We start from the raw sequence: 15,641 nt of genomic DNA, 5'->3' as shown, positions 1-15,641 counted from the left end.
GCGCCCCTCCCGCCCCAGGCCTCCGCGGGCGCTCGGCGAGCCGGGGGCGCGGGGCGCGGGGCCCGCGGGGCGGCGCGGGGCTGGTCGGCCGGCGGCTCACGCTCTGCTTCTCCCCCGCCCAGGATTACCGAGAGGATGGGATGGATCTAGGCAGTGACGCCGGCAGCAGCAGCAGCAGCAGCAGCCGCGCCAGCTCGCAGTCCAACTCCACCAAAGTGACCCCTTGCTCGGAGTGCAAGTCCTCGTCGTCCCCGGGGGGCAGCCTGGACTTGGTGTCTGCGCTGGAGGACTATGAGGAGCCCTTCCCGGTCTACCAGAAGAAGGTGATTGATGAGTGGGCTCCGGGGGAGGACTGCGAGGAGGAGGAAGAGGCGGAGGACGAGCGCGGGTACCGGGATGACCGCTGTCCCGCCGAGGCGCGGGGGGACGTGAGCGCCAGGACACGCAGCGGCGGCGGGGGCCGGGGCGCCGCCAGCGCCATGCCGCCCCCGATGCCCAATGGCAACCTCCATCCGCACGACCCCCAAGACCTCGGGCACAATGGCAATGTGGTGGTGGTCGGGCGCCCCAACGGATCCCGGGGGCCCCGCCGGGCGCTCCAGAAGCCTCACCCCGCGGGGGGGCGGCGCGGCGGCCGGCCGGCGGCGGGAGGCCTTTGCCTGCAGCCCACTGACTGCGGGACGTGCGTCCCCGAGGAGCCCCCGGCGCCCCCCATGGACTGGGAGGCTCTGGAGAAGCATCTGGCTGGACTGCAGTTCCGGGAGCAGGAGGTGCGGAACCAAGGCCAGGCGAGGACCAACTCCACCTCCGTAAGTTGGCCCGGGTGCGTGCCCGGGCGCGCACACTCGCGTCCACACCCCGCGCACGGCCGCGCGCTCGCAGCCTGAGGCCCATTCATCCTGCCCGGAGGTGGGGGCCGGGCGGGGAGCCGACCCCCCGCCCGCCGGGTGCGGTTGCAGGGCGTGAGCGTCTGGGTTTGCAGAATGGGCGGGAGGAGGGGGAGCCAGCCAGAGGGCAGCGGAAAGTCGGGTGATGGAACCGGCGACTCATTTTAATGGAATTACTTATGAAGACGAGGTAGTGAGTCACTTGCCTGAAAATAAATGCAGGGAGATGTGGGCACCGAAACCAGTGCCTACGGGTGATAAATTTCAACTCATAAGAGTTGCGGCATTGTCCCCCGTGGCGGGTCTCCCTTCTTTGCTGCTGTCGCCTTGTGCACAAATGGGCTACCCCCGTGGCGTGCACCCTCGCCGGACGCACCTCCGCCGCGCGTTTAGGTGCCCGCTCCTGTGTGTGGCTAGGTGAACCGCCGTCCACTAAGACAGACCTCCTTTCTGAACCCGTGGTAGACCTGGGAGGTGGGGCGAGTGGGGGGAACCTGTGAACTGATCGCTGGGGTGGGCGGGAGGGTCCTTGTCTGCCCCTGACTCACTCTCGGGGAATCCCTCCTAGCTTTGGTGAGGAGCCGCTTGCAGTTCCTTGCTACAGCCCGCCGCCTGGAGTCAGGCAACCCAGAGAGGGAGGGGCACTGGACGGGCATAGGTGGAGAGGGCTGCAGCTATAATAAGCCGGGCATGTTCCCACTTGTCTCATCTTTTTTGCTCCTGAGAGGAAAGCAGATAAATGACTTGAAAGAAAAGCATCCTGAATGTAGTTCCCTATTTATCACTGTTTTGAGATAAAGCAACAGTTGTAATTTCAAATCATTACCGATGTCCCTAAATGGGTCTGAAGGGCACAGTTTAAATGAGCTGCGTTCTGTGTGTGGCAGCTGTGTGGCAATGTGGGAAAATGCCTGCTCACAGGTGTAATTTTTCAGCTGCAGGGCCCCAGGGCTACTGGAAATTGGGTGCATGCACTCTGACTTCAGGGTGAGGATGGTAACCACGTGTCACAGAGGAATTGGCAGGGTTTCCATCAGAGAGAGCCCTCTGCCGACAGAACCCACTGGTTAGTGTCCCTTGAGAAACTATCTATTAAATTAATACACTCGTTTTAATCCTGGCTGTTTACCATGCCACTAACAGATATAGACCTTTCCCGTTACAGCCAGTGCCATCCCTGTACCTTCCAACAGAAAACATGTGCTTGAGGAAAATATCTGATTAAGTTCCCTGGATCTAAATAACGACTTGAAGATAAACATGTTTAATTTAGTAGTGTATTTCCAGGAAAATGTAATAATTGGGTATATGTGCAAGTTAAGAGTTGATGGTGACAAATGAACTCCATTATTCAAATGTTATTAAAATTTTCTTGAGCACCCTTGCAGTATATGCTAAGGTCTAGGTTTGATTCTCAGTGCTGCAGTCACGTATCTGTCCATGTGGGTCTGGTGAAGGGATTATGGTGAAGGGAGGTGGGGATGCAGGTTTAATGGTTTACTATTGTACCCCCATCTCCCAATACACACACACGTGCACGCACGCACGCACCAGGTTATTATGAAGACTTTGTAAAGCTTTCCTTGTCGGTCAATCTTTGAAACTAAAAGTTTCCTGTCACCTAGAGAACAGTTTGCATATTAGGGTTCCTCTCCCCTCGACCCTCTGCACATTTCTTCCAGTCACACAGAAAACTGGGTTCCATTGCTTTAGAACAAGTATGTATAGAAAAAAACGAGAGGAGAGAAAGCCTTTGAGGTTGTTTAATAATTGCATTTTCCAGGTTTTGGTTTGTCTTTGAGTGGAATTACTAATGTAGTGGTTTTCAAACTGTAAGTACCAATGAAATTATCTTAGCATTTTGGAAAATGAATTACAGCAGAATAAGCAGGGGGCATGGCAGGTACTGGCTTGGTTTTTAAAAAACTGTTTCAGCTTCATGTCTATACTGGGTCATCATGTATTTGTCACTGTGGGACACTGTCATAAAAGTTTGAAAAACACTGATTTAAGTCCTGTTTACTTCTATGCAGAAGAAGTAGGAGAATTTTTAGCTGTGAGGACAGAAACCAGGACTAACAAAGTAGAATAGTAGTGGAGGAAAGAAAGCCTGTCTTGAAGGAGTTGGCCAAACCAAACTTTGTGGTTTTTTGCTACTTTTCAAAAAGTTGTGTCTAAGTACAAGTAAATGGAATTAATATATCCTGACAGGAGAAGCGGGTTGGAGGTGATAGTGTCTCCTTCACCTGTGAAGAGAGTCCCATAACTCAGGACTTCTGAGCTGTTTCCTCTGCCAGAATCAAGGGGCTGATTCCAGACTCCCCTCAACCCTCACCTCTGCTCAGAAGCTGACCCCATCGCCTTCCACCCCTCCAGGGCCTCCTTTGTATTTGCTCAGTGCTCTTAGTACCTAACATGATCTTGTTTAGTTTTCCCTCATGTCTGTCTCTAAATTGTTGTAACCTAGCTTCTCAGCACTGTCCGGGCTGCATAACTTCTCAAGTATGAAGTGAATGAATGAAGTGTTTATAGACAAACATGCCCCAGATGAAAGGCAGCCTTTTTATTTTATAACTGAGAAAGTTGAGGTCCAAGAGATGAATGATTTCCCTAAGACCCCACTGAGAAACCTATGAGAGGGGTTTTGTCCTTTCTTCTGATACCAGACTACTTTGTTTTTCCTTTTAATGTTTAAAATAATTTGAAATAGGCCCAAGGAGCTTCTACTCCCCTGGGAGAACTTAAAGCACTTCCTAAAGGTGGGTCTCCTCTTGCACTTGCTAAGTATGAAGGGCAGAAGTAAACTGGGAAATAATCAAAATCCCCATTACTCGAGTCTCTTCTCAGACAGGATCTGGTTTGCTTTGGTCTGGATGGAATAACTTAGCTGAATTCTGCACAGCAGCCTGGTGACAGCTCAGGCTCCCCTCCCTGGCCAGTGTCTCTCCCGTTTCGGGCAGCCAAGCTGTCAAAGAAGGACCTAGACCTCAAGAATCTGTTGACGGTCATTTATCCCTAATTCAGGTGGGATTTAAAACCAAGGGCTGGTCTTTACTTTGTGAAGGTTTTAAGTAGCTAATCTCTCTCATGCTTTTAGGGGTTGGGCTCCATGCTGACTGGAACTATCTGTGGTGTCAGCATGGGGTGCTGAGCAGTCCTGAGGGAAATCCTCCTGAGACCAGGCTTCCTGCCTCTCCTCCAGGTGGGCTGCTCACCACAGACCTGTATCCTGCAAGCCCAGCCTATGGAGATGCTGCCTGACTTATATCCCAGGGTCTTTTCCCAGGTAGTTCCTGCTGTGCTGCCACAGGTAGGGAAGGGAAGAGGTCAGCCCAACAATGGAACTATTCCCGGTAGTACCCCTAACAGTTGCCCAGCCCCTGCTCATATGTCTTGCCCTGACATCTATCCGCCATGGATCCTGCCCTGGCCTGCATCCCCCAGGGATTCTGTCCTAGCCCGCCTGCCCCAAGGTGAGAGCACACTTATAAACTCAAGAGCCACACAATTAAGGGATAAGGAACAATACTGGGCAGTGGTACTTTTGATGTCAGATTTAGAATACGGTAGCAGGTTAAGGGATTCCTACTCCCATATTTTGGTATTCCTCTCTCTCTTCCCCCTCTGGAAAGTCCCCAGGGAAGCCTGGAGCTTTTCCTAGGGAAACCTGGAGCTTTACTTCAGGCTTTCCAGTATAGGCCCAAGCAGCTCAGTTTGTCTTTGTCCTGCTTCTCCAGGGCCTGGCTTTGGCAGTGTCACTATTCTGTATACTCAAACAGGTTCTCAGCTCACCTCAAGGGGGTCCTCAGTGTTCTCCTCTTCCTAAGTGGGTTATAGTTCTACCTTTTTTCTTCCAGTGGTCTTCCTATGAGACTTTCTCTCCTTGGCATCTGTGATCCTCTATGTTTAATCTGTTCTGCCTCAGGAAACTCACCCCCTCCCTTTTGTTCCCCACGTCTCCCTCCTTTTCATTCTTTAAAAAAAGGGGGGCTCTATTGAGTATAATTGACATACTGTCAACTGCATATCTTTAAAGAATACAGTCGGGGCAGTGGTTTCTGCTCACTCGTGTCTATACACGTATCCTTTTGCCTTCTCTCCCTTTTCATAATACACCTGCTCTTTTGGATAACCATAAATAAACAAACAAATATACAGTCAGTTTGGACATATGCATACACCTGTGAAATCATCACGCCAGTCTGGAACTAAGTCAAAGAACTGGACATCTCTCACCCCCAAAAGTATCCTGGTACCCTTGGTAATCTCCCTGTAACCTACCTCTCAACAACCACTACTGTGATTTCTCCCCATTACTCGAGTCTCTTCTCAGACAGGATCTGGTTTGCTTTGGTCTGGATGGAATAACTTAGCTGAATTCTGCACAGCAGCCTGGTGACAGCTCAGGCTCCCCTCCCTGTCCAGTGTCTCTCCCGTTTCGGGCAGCCAAGCTGTCAAAGAAAGACCTAGGCCTCAATAATCTGTTGACGGTCATTTATCCCTAATTCAGGTGGGATTTAAAACCAAGGGCTGGCCTTTATTTTCAAGTACTTTGGAAATAACTTCATCAGGAGAATTTGCTTTCAATTAACACGTCAATTAAAATTATTCTTATGTTCTCATTAAAAAAGGAAAATGCACCTGTCACACCTGAACCACCTGAACCACCTGAAAATGCACCTGAACCACCTTTGCTAAGCATATCTGGCCTCTTTCACCTGTAGCAATTTTGTGATTCATTTGAGTTATTGTATATATGAGTAGCCCTCTCTTTTTTGCTGGGAAGTATTCCATTCTATGGATGTACAACATCCCCCAGTGGATGGACATTCGGTTGTTTCTATGACACATGAAAATGCTATGAACATCACATGCAAGTCTTGGTGGGGATACTGCCTTCCATTTGGGTGAATAGCTCACCGTGGAGGCTGGGGCAGCTGATAGGTGGCGTTTACCCAGTTCAGAGTGGCCTGTTCTCTGAGAATGTGGTACTATTTCACATTGCTATAGAGTGATTCTTTGTGGTCTAGCTGAAACCTGGTTTCTTCTCCCACCCATTACTCTATTCCATCTGCATCCTCGGGGATTCCAGCTCATCTCTCTTCAGGTGGTGGGTGACTGTGCCCCCCTCCTTGAGAAAAAGCAGCATGAAAGCACTGTTGCTTGGATCACACCATACATCCAACCAAAGTCTTTACACCATCATTCAAAAAAGGAAAGCAGTGTTTTTAAATTATAGGTCTAGTTCCAGACAGGCGTGTTTTAATTGCAGTTTTATTATTTTTTAGTGCCTGTGACAGGTGCATTTTCCTTTTTTAATGAGAACATAAGAATAATTTTAATTGACGTGTTAATTGAAAGCAAATTCTCCTGATGAAGTTATTTCCAAAGTACTTGAAAATAATTTGTCTCTGTATTTGTTTGTGCTATTAAGTAGGAGCAAATTTTAAATTACCTACATGTCTTCCTAAAATGATACTAATTACAGGTTATTTTCAAAGTGTTTTTCCTTAAGAATTATAGCCCAGTTTCCCTTTCCCTGTCAACAGCACCACTAACATAGCTTGAATGTCTGAGTGTTTGTTTCCTCAGTTACTGGGGCTGTGTTTAAATTATGTTTTTATAGACTGAATTAAGAAGTTTTTATTACTCCTACAAACTGTAGGAAAGTTTATAAGTTTCATAAGCTAAGTGACTGGTCAGCACTGCACATACTATCTTTAGTGAGAGGTTGTCACCTCTTTCTGCTATTGAGAGAATTACAGAAAGTCCTAACATCATTTCTGGTTTTCACCGTAACCAGAAATTACCTGAGCTCAAAGTATTCTTTGACCTTGAAATGTTTAGTGCCATCTTTGCATTTTTTCTAACTTGGGTTGCTTTTTGTTTAAGAGCTGCAAAACCTGCTCTGTCCATTGGCATGTACTCAGAATCAGAACTCAAAAAAACATGGTTGGTTCAAAAAAAAAAAAAAGTTGCAGGTAAGCCAACAGTTCTGGGGCTGTGTGTGTGTCTCAGGTGCCATCAGGTGGCTTATCCTATTGTAGAACAGCTTTTTGAAATGTTATTGTTGGATTAAAGGAGATCTTTCTCTACCCGTTGATTTGTGCATTCTGGGTCTTTGAAACCTAAGAAGATTGTTCAGGGTGCACGTCTGAAAAACAGATGCAGATATTTTCATCACACTTTTTACTGAGCTCATTGGACAGCTCTCCACTAGCCTCATGTCACCCTTCAGCCCTTCCTACCCAAAATTCCAGCGCCAGGTCATTGCCTAGAATGCATTCTATTTACCACTCAGAAAGGTCCAAATGCCGCAGTCCACCATACCACCCAGCACTGGCTTCCCAACGTCCCTCTGACTCATGACCACCTTTAGGGAAGCTTTGCCTGACCATCATAGCTCGGGGTAGCCTCTCTTATGGAATATCTTATTACACTTCTCACCACTTCCTCACACTCAGATTTGAAAGACTTTTTAGATGTGAGTATTTTCATGTCCTTTATCACATTTGAGCCTCAAAGCACAACAAAAAATTGGATAAGGCAGGGGTTATCCCCATTTTACTGATGAGAAGACTGAGGCTCAGTAAGGTAAGGGAATTGCCTAGTAGTCTCGCGCCTGACAAGCCAGCCCAGATTTGTCCATGCCCATGTTTGACACCAGCAGTATCATCCTGTATTCTCTGTTATCTTTCTGTGGTATGTCCCTTATCTACCCAGCTATTTTAAACCTGCCTCCCCTCAGACACACACATAACACAGGCTCAGGCGATTTCTGTGGAATGGATGTTGGATGAAGGCTTGTTACCTGGCTGGTTCATGTATTTCCTACCAACTTTCCTAGCTGGTTTTTAGTTTATTCAAAAGCTACTACACTGTGAACCTTCTTATTAGTGCAAATAATAGTATTTCCAGGTCCTTTCTGAAATGCTCATCTAAATGACGTTACATATGCACTTTAAAATATAAATAGGTTTTTACTCCTGGACCTCTACCCCAAGACATGAATGGTTTTTGTTTTCTTACTTTTTTAAAATCCGTCCTGAGTGTTGTCACAGAGAGGGCTGTCACACATGCTTTTCATTCATTTTATGCTCCCTGAACCTTTAGGATGCAGCCAGAGATTGGGTATTATTTTGATACCCAGCTTTTGTAGAAATTCTGGTCCTGGTGATAAAATTGACCATTTTCAATTGAAAAGCAGGAAGATTTTAAAGATAGAAAGGACCCAAGAGGTCATGTCCTCCAACCCTCTCCCTTTTCAAAAGAGGACTGGGTTCTCTGGAGATGAAACATCTTCACCCTCATCCTCACCCAGGCCTGACCCAGCCTCGTCCCCAGATTCACATTCCCTCAGCTGATGTTACCTTCCTTCTGATTGTTCTCAAAACTTGATTTAGAGGACAGATCCTTTCTCCTTTATGAGATTCACAACTGGAAGTAGATTCTAATTTTTATCACCCAATAGAAAAGGTTTTATTTCTTTATTTCTCTTTTTCTTTTTTTTTCTTCAACCCCTGTTGTCTGGCAATTTTAAAATCCCTTTCTTCTGTTCAGACCTGTCCCCCTCTCTGTGCGTATTTCTGCCACTGGACTAGTGCTTTCCTGACAGCCATGCATGTTTTTCCTCCTTTCTCACCTGCAAACCCCTTTCGCCACTGTTGTCCTCCTTCCCAGAATGGGCAGCACACAGTCCTCTCCTCCCTGGGACCCCGGGATGACAGACACTGAGAACATCGCAAGGAGGCCAGCGACCATGGGGTTCAGGCACTTCCGGCACACACTGCCATTCACAAAGCCCACCTGTGCCCACCTGGCCCCAGAAGTGTGCTCCCTCCCTGCAGGAGGAGTGAAGCTCTCTGTGGCTCACCCCCAAATGGAAACAGATTTTGTTCCATCTAGGCAGGGTTTTAAGAGGATATTTTAGCATTAACTCAAAAAAAAAAAAAGGGAAAAATAAAGCCAAGAAAGGTATGCATGTTGCTGAGAAGCAGCCTGCACAGTGGTCTCTGTTGGGACATCTCTTGGTTAGGGGAGAACAGGGAATAGGAAAGTGGGTGTCGGAAAGGGTGTGCATCCTTTGTCAGTTGTTTCCGAGTTTCCCAGTCAAATCTGTTGGGCAGAGTTGTCACTAAATCTCCTCATGGGGTCCAGGACAGTTGTAATTATTATTCTTGTTCAGTTATCATTATTCTTGTTCAGTTCGAAGTCTGCAAGGCCCCTCATTGTTTCAGATGCTCTTTGTTTGTTTGCTTTGCTTTGTTTTGTTTTTGACTGTGGCTTCATTTTTGTGAACAATTCTATAATTTTCCTCATATATTTGTTAAGTAATTACACCAATCGCTGTCACTTATCTTTATTTTCATTCATGCATATTCTTAATTTTATTCTTCAGTATTTGTATCATTGTAGGTCTGTCCTAAAATGGGAACTTGGCCAGTGTTTGTTTACTCAGCCCCAGGTTGAGGGGCTTTGTAAGTACCTGTAAATATATTTTTAGTTATGTTTAACCTATGTGAAGTTGTGTTAATGCAAATTTACTGGAAGTAAAAGAGTTGTTAGTGTTCTTCCCTAGCTTTGGTTTCCAGCTTCTGTAACAATTGTCACATGTATCTGTACATTTTACTGATCCCCCTGCATCTCCATCCAAATATAATCATGTGTAACTGAATGATCTTTTGTTATATCCTTTATAGGCAATATCATATTCACTTTTCTTTCTTCTTTTTTCCTTCCATTTCTCATAGTATTTAGTATTTATAGTTCAGCAAAGTGACTGTGAATCTTCCTTCCTTGGGATATTACCATAGCATACTGAAAAAAAAGTTTCAATTTTGATGGATTACAAGAAGTAGTGCATTAGTCAACAGCTGATTTCTGCAAATTCATCAGTTCAAGAGAGTTTTATTGCCCATGTCCTAATAGATATGATTGATCCTTCAAAGCTCTTCCTTGTAGAAATAAATGTCCTACTTACTCATGGAGTTGGTTTTTACAAAATATTACAGAAAGTTTCTATCAAAGAGTAAGGCTTTTCCAATACAGGAAAGGGGATACTCTCATTGCCCAGGTGGACGGACTTGTTTTCAGGGTGTTGAAGAAAGGTGGAGAATGAAACTCCAACTCTACAGCCTAACAGCCAAGATTTGGTTAGGGGATCACTCTTGGCACCTCCTAGGCACACCCCAGCCTCTCAGGACATACACTAACCTCCCTTTGCACACACCAACTTCCCAGGAGACACACTAACCTTTCCACACCCAGCCTTCTTGGTGTGAAATCAGTTCCCATTGCTTCACCCTTTAAGACCTTCCACTGTGGTTCTCCGCCTGCCCCTGTTTCCACTTTTACTCCTGTGCTATTTACCTCTGTGTGTGTGTGTGTGTGTGTGTGTGTGTGTGTGTGTGTGTGTGTGTGTGTAGAGAACAAGTTCAAGTCCATTAGAAAGTAGCTAAATGCTCTAGAACCTCATGCTGATCCTACCTGGGTTCTTGATGGTAGGGACCTACAGACCAGTGCTTGCGCTAGCTGGCCAGTGAGCTGTGACCAGCACTGCCTGTCAGAGCAGGTAGCAGGCAGCCTGGAACAAAGCCACAGATTGGTGGTGGCAGTTGCAAACCAAGGTGACTGGATTCTGCTTCCTTCTTAGTTTGCCATATGTGGAAAGTATTCCTCGGTCTTAAAAAAATTAACAGGGAATGAGATAATTTCTAAGATTCCTAAGATCATTCCTAAGATCTCCAGCAATAATATAAAATCTAGATTTGAGGTCAGAGCTTTAAAAAAAATAAAAGCAAGAACAGAAAATCTGCCATGTTATGAAAGACTGGGACAATTTTAATGTCAAGTCCAACAGATTAACTGCTTGTACTCCCTTTTCCACCCAAAGAAAATGTAGCATTAAACTTATTTCCAAAATAAGAAGAGCCCAGTCCTCAGAGAACCTGGCACAGTATCTTCTTTTTTTTTTTTTTTTTTTTTTTATAAGATTTTTTTTTTTTTTATTTATTTATACAAGCACTGGGTACAGTCAGAAGCACGGGAGGGCGAGAGAATTCACCAGAGCCAGAGCGGGGAGCAGAGCAGGCAGAAGGACCGAGGTACACTGCTGAGGGGAGCAGCGGGCGGCAGGAGAGGTCTGCGCGCCATGTGGGACCCTCCTCCGGTGGCTGGGGAGCAGCCGGGGATCGAACCGGCGCCGCAGAGGCCACGGGCAGCTTCGCAACCCAGCGCTCAACCGCTGCGCCACCGGGGAGGCCCTGGCACAGTATCTTCTTAGGGGAGAACTTAAAAGCTAATCTCCACTGCTATAAAAGTAACATGTTTTCAGATCATTTCAAACCCAATAGAGCCTTCTGTTTTTCTTCTTATGGCACCAGCAGCTAAAAATTATGGCACTTATGAAAATTGCAGACAGCTTTTTTTCTTTGTACAATATTATGTAATTTATGGCCCACTTTTGACCTGGTCTAACATTTCATTTTGAATAGCTGCATCTCAAGTGTTCTGTCCCTTTTATTTCAACTCTAAAATTGGTTCTGGGAGGAGTAAGCAAGAAGGCTTTACTTTTGAATACTTATATAAAAAAATGGTCTCCTGTTAGAGGTGTTATCCAGCCTACAAGGACCCCATATTCTGAATCAAATGGCCTTTAAGATGAGATCTCATTCTGGAAAACTTTGGGCAATCAGAATTTTAAACGTTTTGAATATTTGCTCAACTATGGTAGATGATTTAAATACTAGATTTATTTTTCTTATGTTTTATACAGAAACTCACCAAAGCAAATGTATGCTTGTGCTTGTACTAACCTGAGTAGAACCCCTACAGAAATTCCAGTGCATGGGAAGCTGAATTAAAAGTCTCTTATTATTTAGCAATCACACTGAGACTCCGAATATTCAAGCAGGAAGACACTGCAGCACAGGTAGCTGCTGAGAGCCATGGGGTGGCTGTTGGAGAGAGCTGACCAGGATCCTGGGCAGCTGTTTGTTCACAGCCGTGGTTACTTGTTGCCATTCCACATATAGACTCAGCATTCTTATATGTCAGGGGAGAACCATGACCCAAGTTTTTATGAAAAATATCTTGAATATTAAATGTCAGCAAGTAACTTTAAGTAAACACATAATTTTGTGGGACTATCAAGCAGATTTGCAGTTAAAAATAGACTCTGGAAAGGATCAGTTAAAGACAAACATTTAAACTACTCTTGAAAGCTGACATAGATCTGAAGCATCCAGAGGGTGGGAGAAGGCGGGGGTGCAAGGGTAGGAGAGAGAGCACAATGTGATGGAGGACTGTGAGAGCTTTGTTGGTGGGAGAGAAACAGTGACCACACCTGAGGGGAGAAATCCTATACTGTATAAAGTCAACACAGATTTTGAACTAACAAGTTTGGAGTATTTATTCACTTTCTTTTAGAAAACTAGAAGGTTGTAAAACGATGGTACTTAATTATTAAAAAAAAAAAAAAAAAAGAATGGGCTCCCAATTTCCCTCTCCACACCTAACCCAACCTCCTCCTTTTACAGAATAGGGAATGAGACCCAAGGAGGTAGGATGACATAGCTGACTTCAAATGAAGTGGGTGGCTTGCTGGAAGGTCCATGGGATTCTAAGAAAGAAAATTCATGAAGAGTGTTGTTCTTATTTACTGATCCCAGAGTAGCTTTTTTCAGTCAGTGCTTAAAACAGTATCTCGAAGAAAAAAATATAATACCTATACGCCTTACTCTATTGCACTTGATTTTTATATGCATCCCACTACTTAGAATTTACTTTTCTCTTTCATCTTCAAAGCACTTCAAAAATTGATTTGTCATTTGGGCTCAGGGAAATGTATCATGGTTTATTTTTTCACCATTTGCGAACAATGAAAAGGGAAGAGCTCTTTAAGAACAGGTTATCTTAAACGTACACACACTTGCATACACTCACATACTCACATATGCAACTGCAGGATGTGGACTTTAGTTCTTTTATCTGCTGGAAACACACGAGATCATTTAATTCTAAGGGACAATGGCAGGGGTGAGTTTTTATTAGATGTTATGTGGGATCGATTGGAACTCCAATATTGCCAAATTATATTGGATTTATTTAATTGCAGCCCTTAGACATTATGTGAGGGAAGACCCAAAGTATAGAGGTTGGGAAATTATTTTTTTTCCCTCTTAGAACTACTGGCTCTGAGTACAAAGTCAACACAGATTTCAAACTAACAAGTTTGGAGTATTTATTCACTTTCTTTTAGAAAAATAGAAAAACTGTGTGGACTTAACTTAAAAAAAATCTTTATTTTGGAATAACTTTAGATTTACAGGAAGGTACAAAGACAGCACAGAAAGTTCCCGGATATCCTTCACTAGGCTCCTATAATTTTTTTAAGAACTGGGGTGTAAGCCAGGGGTGTGGGGGGTGGACGGGGAGAGGATTCACCAAAGACAGAGTAGGGAGCAGAACAGGTGGATATACTGAAATACACTGCTGAGGGGAGCGGCAGGCGAGGCAGGAGAGGTCTGCTACTCCATGTCGGTTGCTCTCTGGCCAGCTGGGGATTGAACTCATGCTGCAGTGGCTGGTGATAGCTTGATAGCGCTGTCTTTAACCCCTGCCTGACCAGGGAGGCCCGGCTCCTATAATGTTAACTTATATAACTGTGGCACATTTGTCTAACTAAGAGAAATTTGGCACAACTCTATTAACTAAACTACAGGCTTTATTTGGATTTTATTAGCTTTTAAAATTAAAAAAAGGTATTAAAACTATTCAACAAAGGTAATAAATCACATATCCTAATAAACTGTGATTTAGGAAGAGAGGAGAGTTAGGTCCTTGTGTATTCTCCCTCACCTCCCTACAGAGTTATCACAGAGAACACCAAATCCAAGCTGATTTTCCACTAGTGTTTTTGTTTTATGAATGCATTTTGAAGATGAGCCCTAGAGCCCTCCCAACCCTGTGGCTTCCCTGAGTAGGCAGGGAAGGGGCAGAAGGGGGCAGGTGGAGAGAGCATGCAGATTTGTCTGCAGAGGCATTATTTGAGAATCTAGAAGTCTGAGCAAGACCTTGTTGTGGTAGAGATGAACTACGTAGTCACCACGTCTGCTCTTCTGGGGCTGCGGTGGCCACGGCCATCACCGTTCTTTAGAGTGTTAATAGGCTTGCCGACACCCAAACTTATACACCCAAACTTGTCCTTTGTTTGCTGTTTTTTTTTTTTAAGATTTATTTGTGCACACAAGAGCTGGGGTACAGGCCAGAGGTGTGGGAGGTGAGAGGACCACCAGCTGTGTTCTGGGGAACAGAACAGGCAGACTGACTGAAATACACTGCTGAGGGGAGCAGCGGGCAAGACAGGAGAGGTCTGCTGTGTCATGTGAGTTGCTGCCTGGCCGGCTGGGGATCAAACTCATGCTGCAGAGGCTGTGGACAGCTTCATAGTGCTGTGCTTAACCCCTTGCACCACCAGGAAGGCCCTGTTTGCTAGTTTTAACTAGGGAGCAGCTTTTCTGCTTGGTGATTTCACTTTTTTTAGTCACGTTTCTGGTGGAGTTGCACAGGCTCCGTGTGTGTGTGTGTGTGTGTGTGTGTGTGTGTGTAACTCCTGCGGAGGAGCAGGTTAGAGCTGACTGCAGAGTTGGGATAGATGGCACTCTGGGTATAAAGCAAGGCTGTCAGGATGAACTATTTGGGAGATCTCCCAGATAAGGATTGGTGAGGAAGGGGATCTGAGACCCCTCCAGGGATGGAAAAGGAAAGGAAATTCGCAGAGTGGGAAAGCCGGTATTTGCTGACTGATTGAATGATGGGAATTTTGAAATCCCAGCTGGCGGTCACCAGCCACAGTTTTGTCGGCATGGATGATGCCCCATGAGCCTGTGAATTCTCATAAAGGGGGTTCAGGTCACTCATTCTTGGCGCTTTGGGTAACAGGGTCAGTGATTCCCTCTGAGGGCGTGTTCAGATTCCCAGAATTATACTACTGCCTACAAGTCCAATGTATTGTGCATTGTGATACTATTAACTAAACATTTCTTTTGATGAAACCCATATACAGTTGACTCTTGAACAGCACAAGTTTAAAATGCGCAGGTCTACTAATATGCAGATATTTCTCCATCTGAGGGCTCCACATTCACAGTTCCAACGAACCAGGGTGGGTGGTTGGGTAGTCATATGAAAACTGTGTGTTTTGTAGACCAAAACGTTTTGAATCCTGCTTCAGACTCTGCCCTGCTCGATGTGCACTAGGTGCCGTGGCGGGGACTGGACCTATGACCTCCCAACCTCTGTATCCCAGACTCTGTTCCTATATAGATGGTCCTGGGTTTTGGCCCAGTGTGAGTTACCCTTCTCGTAGCTACAGTTTCCTCTTAAGGAGTTGGCTCCCTGCTGTGTGTGTGATCTTGCTGGGATGGGAATTAATAGTGACACACTCCAGTTCTGGAAACCTGAGCTCAAGTTTCTCCCTCCGCTGGCTCTGCCTGAGAATTTGAGTCTGGAGCCCTGGCTGCAAGGTCCTAGGAAACCCTTGAAGTGGTGACAGCCACAGAGCCATTCCCACAAAGGGCCTGGCTTCTGCTTCCCCACCTCCCCTGCGCTCCTTGGCTCCTCCAGGTTTCCATTTGCTGCCCAGTGCCCAGCTCCTCTTGGGTCTGAGTTTGTCAGCAAGTGTCAGTTTTATTGCTTTCAAATCAGGAGCCCTAACTGATAACAGCAGGCCATGTCTTGACATGCTTCACGTCT

At 45.6% G+C, this 15,641-nt stretch overlaps 1 protein-coding gene across 7 annotated transcripts in view; it reads left to right on the top strand.

The window, feature by feature from the left end:
• LOC119257877 (IQCJ-SCHIP1 readthrough transcript protein) overlaps positions 1 to 15,641 on the top strand; it is a 657,554-nt gene that overhangs the window by 541,929 nt on the left and 99,984 nt on the right. For all 7 annotated transcript variants that reach the window (XM_054700971.1, XM_054700970.1, XM_054700972.1 and 4 more), the window contains one exon: positions 123 to 809. In XM_054700971.1, the coding sequence (XP_054556946.1) occupies positions 123 to 809 (687 nt within the window). The remainder of the gene's footprint in view (positions 1 to 122; positions 810 to 15,641) is intronic.

This window comes from Talpa occidentalis, unplaced genomic scaffold, assembly GCF_014898055.3.
Source record: "Talpa occidentalis isolate TD23 unplaced genomic scaffold, MPIMG_talOcc4v2.1 talOcc4.4, whole genome shotgun sequence".
Lineage (NCBI taxonomy): Eukaryota > Metazoa > Chordata > Mammalia > Eulipotyphla > Talpidae > Talpa > Talpa occidentalis.
This window is presented reverse-complemented; position numbering and strand designations above follow the sequence as displayed.